This window comes from Aethalodelphis obliquidens, unplaced genomic scaffold, assembly GCF_003676395.1.
Source record: "Aethalodelphis obliquidens isolate GAN/ISIS:26980383/991018 unplaced genomic scaffold, ASM367639v1 scaffold6, whole genome shotgun sequence".
Lineage (NCBI taxonomy): Eukaryota > Metazoa > Chordata > Mammalia > Artiodactyla > Delphinidae > Aethalodelphis > Aethalodelphis obliquidens.
Genome location: NW_020837950.1, coordinates 43,605,554 through 43,629,104, shown reverse-complemented (window position 1 = coordinate 43,629,104; position 23,551 = coordinate 43,605,554). Strand labels below are relative to the sequence as shown.

The window sequence follows — 23,551 nt, the reverse complement described above, 5'->3', positions numbered from 1 at the left end:
GCTGCAGTGATGCAAAGCCACCTCCATTTTCTTTGGATGAATTCTCCTTTTCTTAGGTGCACTCCACATTGTTGCCATAACTGGGCATCTGTAAGTACAAATGAGGGCCTGCCGTGCTGCAAGTTACTCTTTGCTCAGTATTATTTTAATACTGGACATTGTTTTAAAGGCATGAACTAAGGCATACAAATAAGAGATAATACATGCAATACATGTAAAGTACCTAACAAGCTTAGCACAGAGTTAGCATTCAGTATGTTTTGGTTATTATTATTTTTTTATTATTACTATATCTTCCAAGCCAGTTACCTTTAAAATTCCTTAAACTGATTGAACTTTAATACTTTGAGTTTTTCATACCTCAAGATGTTTTTGAGCATTGGAGCCTATTCCCACAGTATCAAAAGGTACGATCTATTGCAGAATGATCATTGGAAAATAAACTAAACACAATTTACATTCCCTGTTAGCAAGCATGGTTATGCTTCAAACACAGATTTAAAATTGCCACTTAGGAACATATTTCCTTAGTTGGTGCCAATAGTTTTCCCATTATTTTTCAATCTGTGCCATAATTTGTTTTATAGTTGAAGTTTTTCTATGTTTACTACTCATAGTTTCAGATAACTGACCAGGAACAAACACATTTTACCATGACTGGATTAAATACCCTGCCCTACCATTTTTTAATATGCCTTACTTCAAATGACCATATCTGACTAGAAAAATTGTCAGATTTTCAATAGTTTCCCCATCTGAGTAATGTTTATTTTGGCAATAATCTGCAATAATAGCAGGACAGAAATCAATCCATCTTGTTGGCAGGTTGAGTACTCATAGAGTATTTTGCCCAACTCATTGTTGCATCCAAATCTGTGTGGTTGATTAAAGCCGAAAAACCAACCAACACAACCCTCCCCCAAATAAAAACAGTAACAAGATAGACACTTAAAAATTCATGTTGCAGGAGCCCTCTCCCATGAGGTCCTGTCAAAGATAACAGCAGTTCTAACTTCCTTGTCAGACTCCTACAGAACCCTGGAGATCTAAGGAAAAGAATTTGGAAACTACTGGTCTAGATTATCTAAAAGTTGTGTGTTTTGTTGTTCAAGATGAGATTTCTTGCAATGAGCCTCTCTCAAGAATTAAACATATTTTCCAAACCACCAAGTATAGTACTCTTTCCAAAAATGAATCTTGGAACAGCCTGCCAGAGCTCAGCAGTAGGGGTATATGGACCACCAAGAAGGATATGCAGTGTATAGAAGAAGCAGAAACTGTGCATCATAAAGGGAAAGGTTTGGTGTTAAACGTTTGGAGATAATTTCTAATTTCAGTTCTACCTAAGGTCACCCATATGCACAAGAATCAACAGAAGTTTGTCTCCCTGAGTTTCTGACTCTATCATTTGCATGCTTTTTATTAGTTGGGTTCAGTCTGTAAGGGAGGGATTTGTTCAGTAAGTTTCTATCATTTGGGCGGCAGGTAAAGTATTGAGAAGATGACTGATATGTCAAGGATCAAAAATCAAGCCACTGGCTAAGAAATTATGTTTCTGATTGATTTACTCTGAAATAACCTTGAACCATTTCACTTGTGCACGTTTGGGTCAAACACAGCTAGTGCCTCAAATGTGAGTGACGAGGTCTTTTCTTATTCACTGGACCTGTTGTCCAGGAGATCAAGTTGGAAGAGAGTTAACAGGTGAAACTATGGCAGGAATAGAATAGGAGATGCAATTTTTCATATCTTGTATGTAAATTAGTCCTATCAAGAGACACTAAAAATGTTCACAATACCATTGCTAATATTCATTTATCACAAATTATTTAAAATGTAATTGATGCTAACACATGGTACTGTTTTCCCTTAGACAGTGAGAAACATAAAATTCTCGTGTGATAAGATCCAAAGTGTGAGTCCTACTAGAATAGAAGACCAGGTAGGCTGGTTTACCATGGAGAGAGGAAACACACAAAACCATATATTCCAAATCCTTTAAAACCGAAAAATAATGGAGATGCTTCATGTCCATCTTGTGTGAACAAGAAGATTCGTGGGCCTATGGGACCTACTAAAAATTAACGTCCCTTCCCAAGTTTGCCAGAGTACCGTACTTCTTACTTACCTAAAATGACCCAAGTGACCACATCTAGTGTCATTTCTCTGCATTTAACCACAGATGTGGGAATATTGTCTCCCTGTGTGCTGCTAAAACGTACATGTAACTTATGAGAAAAGGAAGGACTCTGGGGGACATTCCTAATATTTTTATTCCCATAGTCATATGAATTCAATCCAGCTTGGAAGCTCCAGATACCCTGTGAGAGACTGAGATTGGCAGAATTCAGTGGTGGATGAGAACAGAGGAAGGCTAATGGCAGCAGCTCCTGAGACGGGTAGAGGCAGATTTCAGTAAGTCAAGGCCTTCGCAGTGGACCATAAGACTCTCCATAGCCAAGGCCCTGACTTACTCACTTTTGTATCCTCAAGGCCCTAAATCTAATAAATATACAGTGAATAAACGAACAACTGATAAATACACTATTGTGGGAAGTGGTTACTAATGCATGGAGAGGGAAAATAGGATGAAAAACAAGAATAAGGCAATGAGGTGTACACTTAGCTTACCTTGGCCCTAAGTATTCAGAAGGAAACCAGGACCCAGAAGAAACTGCTGAGTCAGTTGTGGTTTTTCTATGGAACTGAAATCACCCCACAGCTGAGGAGCAAAGAGAAGTGGGAAATGATGGCCAAAGGAGAAAGTGTCCACAGAGGCACTTCCTTCTGGACAAGAGGACCCTATCTTTACTTCTGTACAGTGTTGCTTTTATTGATTTACTCCCTAATGATGTTATACAAAAGGCATAAAAAATCTATTTTTCCAAGTAGAATATGAAGCTTGTCTCTTCATGCTTATGAAAACACACATGAGAAAACACATGTGGGATTAAAACAGTAATCCAAAGGATTATGTTTATTTGCAGTTAGTTGATTTTGTGCACGCATACCTACTTGTCCGCATATGGGTTACGTGTGTCTGTTTCTGTCTTCTATACAACGTTACAGAGAGCATTTGGACCATGAATGAAATTAGTTTTTATTTCCTTTTTAGCCTAAGGTGTAGTTGTATATGTTTTAGCATTTGATTCCATAGCGTGATTTTGTTTTATAGAAAAGGGACAATGTTTGTGAAAGTAACTTTCATGTGAACTTTGATTTTTAACTGTATTTGTAAAGTTTGCTTTTGGAACTTGTAGGGTCCTTTGTGAACCTCCGAGATAATCTCTTTATCCTGACATCTAGAGCTGAAGGGTTTCTTGAGAGTACATATGCTGAATTGTACACTATTTCTTTTTAGCATATGACAGGAGTTGGGTTCTGACTGTATGGTATCTTATTTTGGTTGGTGGTAAAGAAAGAGGGAACCAACAGAAACAGGCAAAGTATCTTCAGATTTTCTGTTGATTCATTGGAGTTGTTTCTTCAGCAGCTGGTGGATTCCCACACTCTTCAAGTGGAGGTAGAGTGATTTCTTGCTTACATATTTAGCTCTCTTTTCCTTTTGCTCTAAAATACTCTTGAAAAATATCCAAACCAGTAGGCTCCTAACTTAATTTTCTCCATTTCTCTCATGTTTTCTGTTTGGCAAATCACAATGAAGGCAAAAGATACACCTTTGTGTAAAGTCTAAGCATTGAATCCCAAGTACTTATCGGTAGAGTGTAAGTTAGTCAGTTTCCTTGCCCTCCACTAGTGCCTGGAATGCTTACAAATCCTTACAAATCCATTCCTGGGCACATTTTTAAAAAGTGAAAAAAAAAATTTTTTTTTAACCTGAAAATCTCTACCCTGTGGAAGCACAAGGGAATCCAAAGATAAGAAAACATGCCTGAGGGTTCCTCAAGTTTTAATCACCTCTTGCTTGTGCATTCAAATAGAAAAAAGTCGTTCAGAAAATGAAGAATTCCTGGCAGACAGACAGAACAGGGCAGAGAAATATGCAAAGCTGGTGCAGCCTGCGGGAACCCAGCTACAAATTCACACTTTAGACCTACCTCAGCCCTTTTGGTGGAAAAGAAAGGAGTCACTCCCTAGCAACTGTTGACGGTATACCGCACTGTCCGTGCTGGTGTGTGCCAGGATCAGGTGTGAAAGCTGAGGAACTCATGTCTGAAGATTCTAGAGCGTGTTTAGAAAGAACAGCCTCCTCCCCTAGCTGTTAGCCGTCAAGTTGTACTGCACAGCCTCGATTTCTCTGTGCACAGATGTTAGCGCACCAGAGAAGGAGAAATGCAACAAATTCCTAAGCGCTTGGGTTGCTTTGGAAGCCTTGGCTTTCTACTGCCGCTGAACATCTCCAGTCCCAGAGATTGCCTGGGACAGCCCTCATCTCTTGTCTCCGGCAAGGCTTCGTCGCCTTGCCCAGCGGTTGCCACTGGCGCCCCCAAGCGCCGCACACCCGCGCGCTCCAGCCCTTCTCTGAGCCTCTTTCCCACAGAAGCGAACCGGACCCTGGGAGCCTCGGGTCTCGCAGGAAAGGCTTCGCATGTAATTCCCAGAGGCTAAGGGGCAGAAAGCAGAACCTCCAAGACTCCCTTGCCGCCCCGTTCATTCCTGTCTGGGATTTCCTCTTTGCAAAGGGGGGAGTTGCCTGGGACAGTAAAGATGCCCGGTAGAGCTGTGAGGTTCAAAGCTCGGAAGGTACTCAGGGGACCCCCATTGCTCCCAGCTCCTCAGAGACGTAGACAAACGCTGCTTCTGTGGTGGGAAGGGGGACTGGAGGGTGAAGAGGAGGAGACCAGAAAGTCCTAAACGCCTCTCAGAGGGAGAATAGGAGCATCTTTCCCCCTTCTCCGGTACTTTTCTTCCCAAAGTCCCATTTGGATCGGTTGGGCACTCCCTGGCGCACCAATACAGTACCAGTCTCACACATCCACTGGGAGGCACAGGCTAAAACCCAACTTGAGCATACACAGACCATTAATGCCCAGATGCTCACTTCTTTCAGTCTTCTGTAGGGCTTTCCCAGTGCTCCTCCAGGAGTCAGGGACTGGAGGTGGGTTGGGGAGGGGTGCTGGCGGTCCCGAAGCGAGGTGGCAGCTCGCCCCTCTCCACTTCCACATTTGCCATCCGTTTGTTTGCAAAGGTTCTTCCATCCTCGGGAGTGGCTGGTTGTCAGAATAATCAGAACCCCGCCTGTTCCTCTGGGGGTGAATCCCATTTCCTCAACTGCTGTCCGGTGGAAGGGCAGTGGGAGGGGGCGAGGGAGAATCAGGCGGGGAAGCCGCAGGGAAAAGCGAAGAGGGGGGCGGGAACGTGGGGGGTGATAGATACGTTTTCACTCTTTGTCACTATTGAATTGGGGGCGGAGGGAAAAAAAAAAAAACCCATTGTGGGAAGCTATAAAAAGCAAAGGGGGCGGCGATGAGAGAGCAGACGCAGAGAGGGAGACCGCGTGGAGCGCAAGACAGTTCCCAGGGCATCGCGGCGTCCCTGGCAGCGCTTGGCTGTTGCAGGGCTGTGAGCCGGAGAACAACGCTTCGGGGCGCCTGTGCGTGCGCGCGTGCGGGACCTTGGTTGGCCTCAGACCTCAAGGGTCTTGTCCGGGGGCGGTTCCTGATCCCCCATATAGTGCCCGCTAACTTTGAAAAGGAGGACTTATGTCCTGCAAAGGTTGAGACATAAGGGGTAGGGAAGGAAAAGAGGAGAGAAAACGCAACAGAGGCCGAAGGAGAAGGAACTAATGTGGACCTCCTGAGCAGCTGGGAGGAGGACTGGACCGCGGAGAACCGGGCGGGACCTCGGAGGTGCGGGGCAAGGAGCAACGGAAGCGGTGCGGGCCGTGGCGCTGGGGCTTCTTGCACCTCGGGTCACGCCTCCTTGGCAAGAAGGCGCCTCGCCTTTGATTGCTTCCAGTTACTGCAGAACTTCCTGTCCTGGCGGAGAAGCAGGTCTTGCTTGGGTCGCGCTCCCTCCCGGTCTGAGGCGTGAGACTGAGTTCACACGGTGCTGGGCCCCCAAAGCCAAGTGGGGTTGGGGGAAACAGAGTCTGCGAGTCCCGGCGCCCCGCGCGTAGGACCCCGTGTTGGGGTCCTCCCTCCCTCTGTACCCGCACCCTTGCGGGCTTTGCCCCTTCCTGGGGACCCCTCGCCAGGCGATGGCCGCGTTGATGCGGGGCAAGGACTCCTCCCGCTGCCTGCTCCTACTGGCCGCGGTGCTGATGGTGGAGAGCTCCCAGTTCGGCAGCTCGCGGGCCAAACTCAACTCCATCAAGTCCTCTCTGGGCGGGGAGACGCCAGCCCAGGCCGCCAATCGATCTGCGGGCACATACCAAGGACTGGCTTTCGGCGGCAGTAAGAAGGGCAAAAACCTGGGGCAGGTAGGAAAATACCCCCAATGCACTCCTCATTAGGAGAGGTAGGGACCGGCGCTCTCCGACACTTCGTTTGCCTTTGCCCCCGAGTGCGCCCCCAGGTGTGGCGCGCAGGACGGCTGGGGAGGGGTTCGCAGATGCACGTCTGCACTGGTGGGGGTGGCTGGGTGACTGCGAGTGCTGGAGGGTGTGGAGCGGGCGGGGGAGGGTACTTTTTCATCTTTGCTTGGGGATATGATGGGCATGTATGGAGATCTAGTGCGTACAGATGGGGGAAAGGGCCGGAATGGTCCTTCTCCACATTTAACACAGTGGATGTCGAGGATGATCTTAATAGCTAACACACAGCAACTGTTATGTGTCATGTACTGTTCTAAGCGTTTTACGTATATTTAATCTTCACAACCCTATGAGCTGGGCGCTGTTACTATCCCTATCCTGCAAATGAACAAACTTAGGCACCGAGTAGAAGCTCTTTGCCCACGGCACAGAGTTACTGAAAGTGGCAGAGCGGGATTTGTATCCGGACAGTCTGAGTCCAGTGTCTGGGCTCTTAACTGTCTCATTTCACAATCCGAAGAGGGAATTTACCGTTTTTCAGGTTCTCCTTCCTTCCCAGCCACTTTCTCATTTCCATGAAGTAAGGTCACATACAGAAGACTTCAATAAACGTGCATTTCTCACTCCTGGATATAAATCATCCTGGAGGAAACAAAATAACGAAGCGACAATAGCAGTATCATAGTTACGGAGGACCAGGGTGCCTGGGAAATAGCAAGGAAAACTCCCGAGGTTTATTTTCCAGAGGGAACTTTCCACGAGCATCTTTGTTTCTCTGTCACACAGACAGATAGATTGACAGTCATGCGAACAGTTACACAAACAGACACAGAGAGACACGAGTGCGCACACTCTGCACCCATTGTGGCCAGCACACAGCGGCCAGGAGAGGGGGCCCTGCGGGCACTGGGAACCACTACAGCTCCCCCTTCCGCTCCTTTTTTGCGAAGCCAAAACCGAAAGCCAGTTTGCCAAGCAGCACGGGCACAGCCACAGCACAACTGTCAACCCGTAAAGGCGGCTCATTGCCCCACAGATCCTGGGTTTCCTTGTTTTATGAGAGGATCCTGCTGCAGCTGCTGTGCACGCTCTCGGCGTCCTCCGCTGCCCCTGCCCCCAGCGTCCTCCACTGCCCCTGCCCCCAGCGCAGGCGGCAGAGCGAAGGTTGACAACCAAGGCTGTCCTGAATGGACAGCGAGGGAAGATTCTGCTCCGCTTGGCCCCCTAGTGCCCTCTCACGGGGAGAGTTTTGCTCGTTTTGCAGTTCCAGAATGCTTCCTGGGCTTTGAAATGTCAAACATTTCAGCTATCCTCTCAAAGGAATACAAAGCCTGCAACCACAGTAATTTTTTTTTTAAGTCTCAAGAGAAATAAACTATACATCTGCATACACACTACATGCATACATGTCCTGTGCATATTCTCACACATGTGTACATATCTCCATCCACACTTACAAGACCACTCTCATTCCGTTTTTCTCTTCCTTGGGAAACACCCTGCCATTTTCAATAGGAGTGGACTTGTCTTAGAAGTCCATAATGTTATGGGTCAAAGATTAGAAAGAAAGGATGCTCTCAGTCCAAGTCATTAGATTTTTTTCTAATGCTACTGACTTCAAATTCAACCTTATCAGTTGCTGAAAAGAGCTGGGTTTAGTTTAGCCAAGAACAGAGGGATGGACCCAATAATCTTTGAGGTTCCTTTTGACTCTAATCCATGTACATTCTGTGTGTTTCTGCAAAGGGCTTTCTGTTTCCGTCACCATTGGGTAACACCTGATGTTCCTCAGTCAAATTATCAGTTATGTCAGCACTGCCGCTAGCCATAGGGTTACATGGGTTAGACTGTGAGATGCATCCCAGCACCTGGCTTACCCTTTATGTTTTGGTAGCATATCTGTATATAAATATGTATAAAATAGGTGTGCTTATTTTTCTATCTCTCCAAATATCTGCTCCTTAAAGAGGTTGTGACTCTGTTTTGCATGTCTTCAAGTTGAAGATTGATTTATTTTATAAATGAGTTGAATTTTTTTTTTTCTTTTTTGAGTTGAATGTCTTGTACGCTTTCCATAACTTAGTGGTCCTATGGAATATATTTCATTACATTCACTTAACTATAATACAGGATCCTTAAAATTTGACATTGGGTTTGTGAGAAAATTACAACTTATTAGAGACAATGGTAACATAGAATTGAAACATTAAGTTGACTCAGTAAGATAGCTGGGAAATAAAAGGATTATCTTTTGTATATTCTAGCTTCTCACTTGTTTATTGGGTGATCTAAAATGTGTACTGTTATGAAGGAAGAAACAGAAAAAATCTTTCTTCTTTGAAGTAGAAAGAGGAATTGTTTGAATATTTATGGCTCTCTTTATCTTCTTTCTTCCACTAGTTATGTGGTTACCAAAATTCTTAGTACTCTTATTTTCAATAATGGAATGGAAATTAGAAAGACTATTCAAAACGGAAGATGCCACATCCTTTTATGGAGAAAAACTTTAGAAGTAAAATGTAGCTGAACTGCATTCTTATCCATCATAACATGATTGATTGAGAAAATTTGTAAATAAGATGCCAACTGATAAAACTAGCTAATTATGTAGTGTCATCCTTAGGCCTATTAAGTCTGGTTGTCTCCCCGTCCCCAATCTTTGATTGATGATACTGAACTGTATGCATTTCAGAGGTACAGGAACCAGAGACTGTAAGATATAACTTCAAGTAGGCATATCAGAAACTTAGTCTTTGGTCTCCTTTTCCTTAAGTGAAAACTGAATAATGGTCTGTTTTTCCTGATTTACTTTCAGAATAGAGAATTAAAATAAAAACTTTATTGCGATTGCAGAAGAAATTACTGAAGAAATTTAATAATTCATTAACCTACAAAAGTGAAAATGAGACTAAATTGGCGCCAGGGTTTTCTTGATTCACCGTAGCTGATTTCATATGAAGAAAACATTCTAATTAGTAGGAATTCTACTTGTCCTGTCAGCAAGGTGAATCATTTGTAAATCACTTCTGGAGGAGTAGCCTTTGAATTTCAGGAAAGATTTAGAGGACGCTCAGAGAAAATGAACTGTTCTCCAGGGGTGTTAAAATTCTCATTCTTAGGTTTGCTTTCAAAGACGCAGTTATGAGCTATGATTGGAAACTGACATCGAAAATTGAATTCATGCAGGTGAATCGATACAGAAGTAGCAAAAATTATTTGGCTGAATTATTCACATTAATGTTTTAATTTGACTTTCCTTTTGCATCTATTATTAATGTGTTTTAAAAGGTAGTGTGTGTATTTATATGGGATAAATTAGATTGTAGGACTGTTACTAACATATATATCAATATTTATATATCTCAATTTCTAAAGAGACTTGCAAATTTTCTAAATCAAAAGTATTATTAAACAAAATATTCAATATCATGCACTTAAATATATTCTGATCAAGTACATTGTTGTTCAACATCACCTCTGGAGCGTGAGGTATCAATTTTTACAGGCCACCTTAAAGACAGATTTTTAAAAAATAAAGCAATTTATAAAATTAATTTACCCCTGAAATGAACAGTGATTTTTCTTTTTTGAGAATGAAAAACCTTTTGAATGTGTTTGTAGTAGCTTCTTTTAGTCTTTACCCCTTACTTCGTCTTAGACTGGCAGATTAATTTGAACGCAATGCTGTATGATTTTGAAATATTTTTAAAAGTTATGATGAGAACTGTGGAAAATGATTATATTTTAAAGGTAGATAAGCTTCCTGGCATGTGTCTCCAAAATGAAGGTGAAACTGGTAATGTAAATTCAGATTCCATTATTTTCTGATATAACTTTGATGCTTGAAGGACGGTGGTTTGGATGAAGTTATGTTGTGAGAAAAGAACGCCTGACATACATTGAAACAGAAGCTTGAGGACGTTGCTTAGAGAACACTCATATTTGTATATTGCATTTTCTTTAATAAAAATGCTGTATCTATTGGCATGCAAAAACACTCATAAATATGCTCATTGAAAAAACTATATACCCTATTTTCTGTAGGTGATTTCTTCACTTTCTAAAATTATCCATGACTTTTTTTTTTTCTTAAAACCCCAGTCCAACTTTCCCCTGCTAGAGGATAAATATTTGCTACCTCCTCTGGACATCAACTGACACTAAACATAATCAGGAAAGAAAATCAGTTTTTAAATTAAATGTTTCAAAATAAAAAAATATTTGAACTAATCTACACTACACTACTTCTTTTCTTTCACTGTGGATAGTAGAGAATTGACGGTTGATACAAGTGAAGGTTACCTCGTGAATAGCAAGCAAAGTATTTTAATGATAATCTAAGTAGGGGTATCCATCATTTTATTTCTGTGCTAGAGGAGAGAGAGTAAAGGACAAGGTTACTTAAACTCACTCCATCTGTGACTTTGACCCTACCACAGTCTTCCTTAGCGCTCCCCTCTGATACATATTCCTTCCTGGGATGTTTCAACTCTTACAATTTTTAAAGTAGAGAAAGCAACGTAATAGAAAGGTAACATGTATTCTGTTCTAGGAGAATATTGCTGCTTCCTCTTCTTTTCCCTGCACAATCGTTTTGTGTACATTAAAATGATCTGTTAAATTATAGAGGCCTTTATCATACTCAATATATTTACTATTTTAGACTCAGTCTCTTCTGGCTGTTCATTCTTTGGTATTGATGTAACATTGAAATGGATTACAATCTTATTTCTGTCTGTGACTCCCTGAATGCCCTTTTAAGTCGTTTTATTTCGTTATACCTCTAGTCACTTGTACTCATCCATGAAAAGGAGATAAAGCTGCTCCTAGTTAATTATTCAATCATTGAAAAGATTTATACGATATTTATATTCCTCTTATTCAGTCATTTTTAAAAAAAATCTGAAGCAGCCCTCAAAACAAAATTAATAAAAATTAATAGATAGATTTTTGTGTTGTGTAGGATTGCTTTAAGATTACATAGAAAGATTAAATATGGAACGTATAAGAAAAGTTTAGTATTACTATTTAAGGAAAGCAGAAGTTACTTTTTTTCTTTCTCTGTCCCCACTTTCTGGGAATGAGAGAACAACATATTTATCTCTAATTGTTGGGTGTTTTTTTTTTTAGGATAAATATAAACCATTCTCCCAAACACAGAGGTCAACTGATATAAAATATGGGAGATTTTTTTTGATAGGAACATCTGTCCACAGGAGGAAAGTCACCATCCAAATATTTTAAATTGTGGCTTCCCAATGAGTCTCTCACGCTAACCATTTTGGGTTATTGCCCACTTCTTTGGGTTCGAAACAAGGAAGGAAGGCCATGAATAACACCAACATCTAATCAGGGTCCTCAGGGAGAGTTCATCCCATGAATCCTTGTCTTAGTAATGGTAAGTTAAATCAGAAACCTTTAAGGTGGAAGGGATTTCAATATCAGATATAAATTGCTGTATTTTAACTCAGTTTATGCAGCACTAAAAACAGAATTATTATATTCTAACTTTTATCCACAACCAATGAACCTGAATAAGAGACTATATTTGTGGGATCTTAATACTAGCTTAGATTTATCTATGTGCTTCAAATAAATGTAGAAATAAAACCAGCAAAACACAAAAGTAGTAAATATTTTTAAAAGTTACATATCTCTCTTCCATAGTTAGATAAAAGGGACAAATACGCATCAGATATCCTTTAAAATATATTACAGCGTCTAATTTAATTGGTTGATTCCACTTATGTATTATAATTTGGCACACACAATAGCTCAAATTTAAATATTTCATTATCATGCAACATTTTAACTGTCCCAACCTGTCTAAAGCAAACAAATTAAAATCAATGAATGAATAAGTGCATTAAGTGGCAAAACAAAGCATCACAGTTAGGGGGAGAGACTTCTTAAAGTGGTGAATCCCTCCAAATATCTCCTAAAAAATGTTAGCTCTCCATATTATGCTTTACCATGTGGAATAATAATGTTCTTTCTTCCCAGGACTAGGAGAAAAGAGTGATTTTCAGATATTATTTCCTTAAACTGGCTTGCAAATAGTTATAGCACACATCAGATTATAGTAAGAGGTTCCATTTATTGATTATTTACTCTATGCCAGGCACTGCTCCAAATGCTTCATTTGAATTAATTTTTTAATTCTCTCGGCAGCCTTTGGAGCAAGTCCTAACATCATCCTTATTTTTATAAATGATAAAACAATAATTCTCCTGAGACACAGAAAGGTTATGCAATTTGTACAAGTCACACAGCAGTAAGTGGAGAAAGCCAGAATACGAACCTAAGCGATCTAGTGTCAGAGCCTGCATATTTAACTGCCAGACCATGCGCTACAATATGCTGCAATATACAGTATGGACACAATATCCGTACAGTGTGGACTTAAGAGGAAACATGGACCTTTATTTTGTTCTTCCCTATTCTATATTCTAATGACATGGATATAACTCTACGTTCATTAAAACCATAGCAAAACCCAAACCCTCTGTTGATGCCAATTGCTACTCTGAGTAACCAAAGTATGATAGTTCATGGGTACAAAGGCACGCACATAGTAGTACACTAGTTTCATCTCTGACTTTACTTGCCTCCCTGCCAGGGAGAATTCACTGTCAACAAGGAAAACACACACACACACACACACACACACACACACACACACACACACACACCCCTCTTCCTTTCTCTTACTCTTTCCCATTAAATTATTGCGTTGCCCCAAATAGAAGGGAATGCTATTGCATAGATCCTATTTTTCTCTTTTTTTCTCATGGTAACCACCATACAGTCCCTAGTACCCATCACCTTGCATCTAAGTGACGCCACGTGCCCGCTGACATCAGCAAAGTGGAGGTCTTCTCAGTGGTTTCTCTCCAGTGGCTTGAAGTGGGTCTGGCTGGCATCCCTCACATTCTGATCAGATTGGGGGAAGCTGTCTAGGTTTAGAACCTGCTATGGCTTTTGTTTTTTCTTGACTTTTGACCCCTCCGAGCTGCCTTTCAGAGAATCAGTCGATCTGTAGCAGCACTGCAGCACTACGGCTTCCTAACAGAATTCCTAGGGGAATTTTTCCAAATTTCAGCTGGCTAGCTTAATGTCTTTGGAAAAGCCACTTAACCTCTGGTCTTTTTTAAAAAATCTGTAAAATAGGATAACAGTAGCAGCCATAATAGTAACAATACTCATCTTACTGGGCAACAGGGAGGAAGAGGAAAGGGCACTTAGTCATTGAACTGATGTCATTATTACTATTACCATTACAGAAATAAGTAAGGTCACGTGCTCCTGCACGAACTAGAAAGTGGCTGCTTAATTTTCCCCACCAAGATGGGAAGGCGTAACTAAATGAATGCATGTGATGTACATGAAGGAAACAAATGAACTCAGTTATACCCAGGCCAAGAATTGTAAAGCAGAACAAAACGAGACAAAATAAACACACACACACACACGCACACATGCACACATATGCTATCATGTTTCTTGCACTGATTGTCAGAATTAAAAGGGATGGTAAGTCAGTGCTGTCTTGTAAAACTTAAGCAAAATAGCACAAAATTGAAAATTGATGAAATTACACAGAAGCAAGGGTATAGCAGACATTAAAAATACAACCACAGTAAGGAGAGGTCCTAAAAACGATGGCAATATTAGTTATTTAAACATGGGGACCAAAATAATTGAACCACATGTTATAGTCTGCTGCCAACACCATTCATTTGATATTCTCCAAAGTAAGACAGCCTATGCCAAGGCAAGCTTCTTGACACTTTCTGCACAGTGCCTGGAGCCCAAAGGGCTTGCTGAGAATTTGGAAGACTTAGAACTCTCTTTGAGTGTCAGACTGTCCTGCTAAGAGGACTCAGAAATTTGGAGCTCATTATTCTCGTTCCATTCCCTTTACTTGTTTGTTTGTTTGTTTGTTTGGAGTTCTTTTTTCATGATTCAGATAATTTGGAAATATTTTAATAATGTTAAATTGAGAGTGAAAGTCATCTCACTGAAGTATGTGATAAAGTTCTTTTAACATACTGGGTACAAACTATTTGCCAATAAGAGTTTCTATCTGGTAATGAACTAAAAAACTTGATTCAAGTGGGAGGACGGGGAAAATTGTCATTTAAAACCAACTGAAATGACAGCTCACATTCAAAGAATAGTCTTCACTTGCTCATTGTAACTTCATCTTAACCATTTGGAATTTGGCACTGTGAACAAGCGCTGTGTTAATCTGTCACTTGAAAGCCAAAGTCTTTTTTCCAGTAACCATCCTCTGTACTCTGTTGTCTGTCTTTTATACCTAATATAGCCCCTTCCTCCTGTAATATTACGTATTTTTCTTTTCCTCTCTGGTTTGTTCCTCTTTATTTCTTTCACTGATTCCTCTACAACCTTCTGCCCATAAACGTGGGCATTCCTTCACATTCTCTCCCCAGTCCTCTTTTCTTTCTGTTCCGTGTTTTTTTCTTTGCTGACATTATTTCCTTCTTTGAAATCATTTGTCACATATGCAGATGTTCGTGGTAAAAACTCCTGAGCCCCCTTGCCTGCTCAACTGTTTTGAAGTTCTTTCAGAAACAAAAATTCTCCATATCAAAAATTAAACCATTTACGGTTAACTACAAATTGTCAGGAGTCAGGCAACCAAGTCTTTATGATTTCTCATTGCTATCAAAAAAGTCTGCTAAAAAGTGCCCCAGCTTAGACTAGTGCAGGCCACAAGAATCAAGTCTGATTGCCCCAACTTCTCTTGCTCTTTTCCCTTTCATCACTTACTGAACATGAAATAAACCTGTGTAGGTTCCTATCAAGAGAGGTGCTTTTGTTTCTTGAACTCTATTTATTTGAATGCTTTGGATGTAAAGGGCCTCCAGTTTTTTTTCTCTGTGATGGACTTGTTACATCAACTAGTGTCTGATGAGAATATGCAAGTATCTATTATTTATGCTCATGAAATGTTACATATTATAATATGCAATACATATTTTAAGCAGTATGTAATGTTTGTTTTTATAGCTTGAACTACGCACTAAAGAGTAATTGTTGGCTACTTGCTATTTTATAAATAATTACTAATTTCTAGTGTAAAACGCTTCCTTAATATTTATTTTCCACCTGATAGACTCTTAAAATTGCTTGCCTCTTTAATAATTGAATAAGAGGATTCTTCGTGTGCCTAATAATTATTAATCAAGATGGAGAGCTTTATAGAAAGAAACAAGAGAACCTTTTATCTACAAGTTTCAAGAACTTGTACAAGAGACTAAAGTGGGCATAGTTATAGCCGGGAGATACATTAGAAATCACCTGGTTTAACTCGCTCATTTTACATACGAGGGAACCAATTTAGGAGATGGTCATGATCTGCCCAATGTACTACAAATAATGCCTGTGACAAAGGAACTTCTGCTGGAACTTGGATCTTCTGACTTCTGACACAAGCCTTTCAAATGATAACAAAGCTCTGTAGAAGAATTAAATTCAGTTGATTAAAAAACTGACGGGAGATATTTTTTCAGCTCTAAATTTGTGTATGTCAAAATGTATTAGGAAAGAATACAATGTCATGATTCCAACGGTGTCAGTAGGATTTAAGCAAAATTAATGAAAGGATGTGGCTTTGACTACATTATCCTTGCTTGCTTTTTCATTCATAATACCTTAATAAGCCTGGCTAAAGAGAATCTGTACCAAAGAAATATATTTTACATTGGATCAAGTACACATACGTATACACATACACACACACACACACCCCGTTGAAAAAAAAGTTTCAACAATAAATACTTTTGAGATGCAGTGAGCCTTTAAGTCCTTTCCTTCTATTCTGCTCTGCACTATTCTCTTGTTCTGTTCTCTTTGCTCTCTCTCTTTTAAATACTGGTCATTGCTTATAGAAATGACTGATCAAAACCTGTGGTTTGAAAAACCACTGACTCATTTGCTACTGCCCTTACCCTGAGGGAACTCAGGGCATTATGCTCAGAGATTGGTAGTACTTGAGGAATCAGCCCCAGTGCGGGGAGATAGAAAGCAGAGGCAGGCGGGTTTTCATGGAGAGAAGCATCCGCCATCTCAGACCTCTCCCACTTTCCCTTCTGCAACTGCATGGCAGCCTCTGGCCTAGATGTGGTGGAACTCTTCATCTTGGGTTGTGCCTAACCTCTGGCTCTCTCTCTACTTCCAGGAGTAACTGACTTATAACAATGCTGTGTTTGGTCCTTGGATGTTTCCTGTTAATTAATTTCCATGTTAATCTGTTATCCCACATTAGTATTGTTCTTTCTGGGTGTATGCCATGTGTAACATCATACTTTATTTCTAAGAATATGCAGTTGAAGATGGCTACAGTTTCTACATAGGACAGCAGATGAGCTTGACAGAGCCTGGGATAAACATTCAGAAGACCTGGTTAGCCTATTTTTTAATATACTGGACATTGAAGAAATCATCTAACACCTTTAAGCCTTAGTTTTCTTATCAGTAAAGTGGGAACTGTGACAATGGTGTCTTTTCCTACCTCTTTGCAAAAACTAAAATATTGTTTATTTACATTGCATCATTAGAGGTTGTGTTATGTAAAACAAAATTAAGGCCTTTCCACTCTGAATTTATGAAAGACAAGTCTGAATTAGACAGAATCAACCCAAGAATGAGTTATTCGAGTTGGATTTTATGATTCTGTTTCTGTTTTAAATTCAGTTTCTGTTTTGACAGATTGCCTTTATTTTTTTAGGGAAGAAAGACTGAAAGTGGAAGGTTTTTTGGTTTTGTTTCCTTTCTTTGCCTATTTGTCTTGATTTTCTTGTATTTCATCAAAAATTTCAGTACCAGTAGTAATTCTTCCACATTTCTTATTAGAACTTAGTGGTATTATTATTATTTTTATTCTTGCAGGCTACAAACAGCCTGCTATTAGAATATCCTGCCTATGACATTCAAGAAGAGCCCTGTGTGTTTTTATTCTATCATGTATGGGATGTGTTAGTGTTTATATATTTTTAAAACATCTTGGAAAGGCATTATAAGGGCCTCAATAATAGAAGTAAATGTATTTTTAAGGCTCTAAAACTAAACTTGAGTGTCATATTTTGGGCACATTATAGATTACAGGGTTCACAATGGATAAAGTTCAGAGAAATAGCCAATTATAAAGTCAAGCTGTAGGGGTGTGAGATCACGTGAACTGTGACAGACAAAATATATTTTGCCACAAACTCTTTCAACAGGAGAGTGGGTATTTTTCAAAGCTGGTGAAAACATATTATTGTTTTCCTAAGTAGGCATTTCCTAATGAACAGTGTAGTAGTTCTGATCTTTCACGTTCCACCTGCAGGAATCTCACCCAAACATTTGTCCAAGCTAGAAACAGTCTAGGCTTCCGGCTTGCCATCCCTGCTCCTAGGCAATTATGCTCTAATTGATAGGATTCTACTTCTTTTTTAATATTGATCTCTTTTGTTGTTTTACTGTCATCCCAACTGCCATTGCCTTGATTCAGACCATTATCATTTCCCAGTGTAACATTACAATTTTGTGGTATTTTTGTGCTTCTCCAAACCATCCTCCACACTGCTTCTAAAGTGAGCTTTCTAAAGTAAAAATCTGATAAGGGTCCTCTGGAAATGTTCACTTCTAGAGCATGAAGTCTAAACTTCTCAACTTGGCACACAGTGTCATCAATTATCTCATTTCTCTTACTTTGTCCCTGGGGCCACACAGCTGATGAGTGGCAGAGCTGGGATTTAAAGCCAAGCAGTCTTACTTGAGTCTGTCTACTTAATCATGCTATGTTGCATCCGCCTATACATTGGAGGCCAGAGAATCCAGCTAGAGACTTTTTATTGGTATGTTTTAGAATTCAGATGTGATTAAGTGCTTCTGGTCAGCCAGTCAACTTGTTAATTGCTTACTTACTTCTTAGATGTATTAGATGCTATGATCACAGTCAACAAACATTTATTAGACACATATGTTATGCTGGGCCCTTGGTATAAGTAGCCGTAAAAACGAGTGTAGTGTATTTGAGGAATCCAGTTGGAATTTTCAGGTTGAAAGAGGATCCCAGATATTGTCCAATTCAGGCCTCTATTTTCAATACAGTATGAGAGCTGAGCAATTTGGTGAGTTTTCCTTTTTTTAAAGATTTTTAAGGATGAATACTTGTATCTCTTAGTTCTCTAGTTAACCTTAATTTTGTTAAGAATGGGAACATTCTGCTCTCTGCTGTCAGTGAAGCATGGACAAAACAAAGCTGGCTATCAGTCTCTAGGTAAAAACACTTCCTCATTAACAGAAAATGTAATCAAGCTATTTGAATCATCTTTCATGGAGTATATACTCTGGTTCCCTTGATGAGCTGTCAGGATGCCCTGGAAGAGTAAGACTGTATTCATCAGAAGTCAAGAAATGGTCTGACATGCTAGACATTATGGTGATAATAATGTCACCATAGTAAAGAGGTGGTGCCTGCCTTTTCTTTTCCAAATATTTTGGAAGGAATTAAATTTTGATTTTTTTTTTTTTTCCTTTGTAAATGCGTCACTGCTCCCTGAGGAAGTCCGATCCTAGTTTCATTTACAAAGCACTAAGGAAACATAAGTGGAAAGAGGCAGGTTTGCAAGGAATAAGAAGCATGGTAAGACATAACAAGGTTGCACTAGTAGGAGGGTAGGAGTCTGGTGACTTCAGAGCAGACGGTAGAGGGGTTGTGCTAGGTAAAGTGGACGAGATCTTCCTACAGGTAAGGTGGAGGAGCAGAGTAGAATGGGTGCTGAAATGTATCAAAGGAAGAATGTGATAAATGTGCAGGTTTAGAGTGATGTCATAGATTGTTTTAACAAGCACGCTCAAACATTATTTTTCCAAATTAGTCACTGCAGAAAACTCATTCCTCTGATACTGTCATTTAGACCTTTCTTTTGAAACTAACTTCAGAAGTAGTTTACATGTTTATTTATTTTAGGCCATAATTTTATGACCATAAACCAGATAATATATATTGACCAACACATCACATTCAAAATCCTTGGCTCTGAGTGGCTTTGTGTTATTTCCATAAACGAAATATCCCACAGAAGGTGAGGATGTCAGTCAAAGAAATGTAGTGTACTTTCTGAAAACAATTCCAAAAAGTTCCAAAAGGCATTCTGAGTCAGTATTGCGGTTATAATTATAAACGTTTCAATGTTGATTGCTTTAAGGTGGTATACCCTCAGTTTGGTTGATAGTCTTAAAAAAAAATCTGTAATATTATCTTGTAACCGGGTCCTCTCTATTAGAAGAACCTGGTCGAAATGTATGTAGCATGGTTACCGTTCCTCAGGAAACCATCATTTTCAGGAAGCAGTTAATGAGTGCAAACCAGTAGTACGTTCCCCACCCAAAACCCACTCTTTTCCTGAAAGAAAAGGCGGGAGCAAATCATACACAGTGCAATGCCATAGAGTCCAGTCTGGTGACACACGTTACTTCATGTGCCACTTAGTAAAAATGCATGCACTGAGGCCAAAAAAAAAAAAAGTCTGTCATGAGTTATTTTTTAATGCAAACATATCCTGTTAAAGTTTCAGAGAAAAGGCTAAATGGCTTAACTCAGTAAAAATGTTTTAGCAATTGTTCAAAATTAATACAATGCTTTCAAAATGCTCTTTGGAAATCCTTGTAAATTTCCTTACTTGCCTATTTTCCCTACTGCTATCTTCCCAACACTCTTCAGAAGGAAATGGCTTCTTAACAAGAAAAATCTTCTTGAAATTACATTTCCAGTGGGGTCCTGGCCACACCAGCTGCAACACATTGTGACTAAATTTTAGTCTCTTTTGGTTCTCATTGTTAAAAACACAAGTGACCAACAGTCAGGTCTTGTGCCATAGCCACCCCAGTGATTGATTACAAATTGGACTGGAGTGTGTGTGTTGTTAGAAAATATAAGCTTTTGACACAAAATAACAACTATATTTCATGGCCTGTCACTTAAAAATTAAGACCAAAAAATATAATTGTGATTCTCAGTAGACATCAATAAAAAAAAATGTAGCCCAACCTCACCAGTAATTTTTTTTTAAAAAGTCTACTTCTGGGAGAGTCAGAGACTAGCTGGAGAAAATTCTCTGATGGTGGGACCAAGATGTTCTTAATCTTCAAGGGCTATTTAAAATAGCTTAGGGAATCAAGGCAGAGGGGCCAGAGCACTGGACAAATGATTGATTTCAAATCCCTGCTACCAGATTTAAGAATTGCACACTCAATGAAGAGCCAATAGCATCACCATAATAAGATTTAATATAAGGATTTGAAGGAGTGAGAATCTGCAGCTAAGATGCATGGAAAGGAAAGAAAGAACATAACTGAGAGCTACTTGTGACTTAATCACAAAACCAAACAGGATAAACAGGCCAACCTCCAAATTGTAGTCATTGCCTACCCGTGGATAATGCAATCTGGTATTATGTGTTTTGACTGTAGTGTGCACACTCCTACCAATATCCTACAGCCAGCATGAGTGTGGTTGGTACTGTGATTGGATATCTAGGCAATACATGGGCCCTTGCTTCTAGAAGACAGTGCAACTAACATTTGTTGAAAACCTACTTTATGCCAAGAAATTTACATTAATTTCACTATATTAATAACATTTAATTAATTTTCTCAATACCCTATAGTGTCTGTCATGTGCAGAGCACTCAGTAAATATTTGAGGGAGGCAGTTAGGCAGGAAGGAAGATGCTAGAAAAGTGACTATATACATTATGAGCAAGCTCAGTATTTGGTACCTGTGGTCCCATGATAGATCAGCTTCAATAACTGTAGTTATTTGACTACAGTTTTAATACGGAAGAGTTTTACCTTGATGAGTGAAGTGGGGAGAACACTTAAGTTTCATTTTTTTTTTCTGTAAAAGTGAGTGAGATTGTTTTTCCATACTGGCTATTTTTTTTGGAGTTTAACAACTTTATAGAACTGTGCATATAAACTCTGGAAACACTATTGAAGTCCTTGTTTTCTTACCTCTGAAGAAGAAACCAAAATTGCCACAAGCTTCAAGGAGAGTAGAGTATATATATCAATTAAAAGAAAACTAAACATTTTAAATATCTAATAATTACTCATGGGACTTAAAGGTAACAATAGATTGCTAAATAAGGACCTAAAGATAAATTGTGGGAAATTCAGCCCCGCAAATTGCAAAGAAGTGAGTCTTACTTTATACTATTCTAGATGTCAGTTTTAGTGGGAGGGGAAAGACAATTAATACTAATTGTTCAATAGACTCTGGGTTGTTCACCATGTTTTCTCTGACCAGATTTTCATTAAAGATCAGGAAGTCAAGGTATGGGCCAAATGTCTCATTATGTCTTAAAGGGAATAGGGAAGAGAGATATTCCCTTGTTGGTCTGACTGTTGCAAACCCGGTGACAAGAACATAGAGCATTTTTGAAATTTGCACATGCTTAACACCTGGAATATTCTGAGAGTTACGGTCATTCTTCATCAGTCACCGGAATGAAAAGCCAAATGCCGATCTGAAGGAGGACTTCTGAGGCAATTCTTCTGGAGCTAGCAATATACCATACTTGTCATCTCTCAGACATAAGCCTTTAATCCCCTCCTTCCTAAAATTGTTTATTTTAAAATGTGAACAAAGGCTAAGGATGTCACAGCTGAGTGGTGAGCTTTCTCTTTAAAGAATCCCATCCTTCAAACCCATCTTCGGCAAAGAAACTGGCATTTCATGTGCTGAGCAGACGGCGTCACGCAGCTCTGGCCAGCCCGCATGTGTAGCTGGGCCTATCTGGCACACAGGTGTCCTGATTCGGACCTTGAAATTATGACACCCCACTTTCCTCCACTGGGGAGTATGACTTGACTATGCTGTTTTCCAGTGACAACAGATATACTGGCCTAACAATAACAGCTCCGACTAAGGTGATAACATAACCCTCTAACATACTTAGCTGGGACTCAGGGTACAGGGTTTGTTCTAGGAGTCTAGGCCAACTTTTTGGTTTTGATTTCCTTTTGTATATTGTGTTGTGTCACCCATATCTCCTCCTTTCACCTCTTAGGATTTGGGGTACATCTCAGAAGGGTGAGAAAGTTCCTTAGAGAAGGAAAAGACTGCTGTAATAAAGCTAAAAATTGTACATTATAAGGTAGTTTTCTAATAATTAATAAATATTGAGCAACCACATTCCAATGTTAAGTAGTCTTCAAGCGTTTAAAAATAAGCAAAACTAGACAAATGCATTAAACTTTTCATAGCATTTTACAAAAACTACTGTGAAAGTAAAAGGAGATTTTTAAAATGCAGGCAACAAGGAAGAAATTTAGTTGCTGTTCCTTCTGCGTAATCTTTTGCATAATCATTTCAGTCACACCAAAAATATTTCTTAGTTCTGGGCAGAACCCAGATTTTTGTTTTTAATTTTGTTTATTTATTTTTGGCTGCGTTGGGTCTTCATTGCTGCACGCAGGCTTTCTCTAATTGCGGCGAGCGGGGGCTATTCTTTGTTGCGGTGCACGTGTTCTCATTGTGGTGGCTTCTCTTGTTGCAGAGCACAGGCTCTAGGCACACAGGCTTCAGTAGTTGTGGTACGTGGGCTCAGTAGTTGTGGCTCATGGGCTCTACAGAGCAGGCTCAGTAGTTGTGGCGCACAGGCTTAGTTGCTCCGTGGCATGTGGGATCTTCCCGGACCAGGGCTCGAACCTGTGTCCCCTGCATTGGCAGGTGGATTCTCAACCACTGCGCCACCAGGGAAGTCCAGAACACAGATGTTCTGACTTTTTTTTTTTTAATAAAGAAAGCAATATTTAAGAACTTTCCCATTCCTTTACATCTTAGTAACAGCTGCCTCTAACACCTGCTTATAATGAATATGTCTAAGTCGGAAAAACATAAGGGGAAATAATGAGGGAAGTAGGTGGTATCATAATTTAGAGCTATAGATTTGTGTTCTTGCCCTGACTCTGATTCTCTCTCACAAAACATAGTTTTGAAACTGATATCTTATTTATTAAAAGCTACTCATTTTCACTCTAGTAGGTTCTACAAACTTGGTTGGGTCTGCATTTAGATAAGCAGATAAGATTACT

General features: G+C 39.9%; 1 protein-coding gene across 1 annotated transcript in view; it reads left to right on the top strand.

The window, feature by feature from the left end:
* Positions 1–5,448: 5,448 nt before the first annotated feature.
* The window catches only part of DKK2 (dickkopf Wnt signaling pathway inhibitor 2), a 106,542-nt gene continuing 88,439 nt past the window's right edge, over positions 5,449–23,551 (top strand). The window contains exon 1 of the mRNA XM_027103452.1: positions 5,449–6,382. Coding sequence (XP_026959253.1) covers positions 6,161–6,382 — 222 coding nt within the window. The 5' untranslated portion in view covers positions 5,449–6,160. The remainder of the gene's footprint in view (positions 6,383–23,551) is intronic.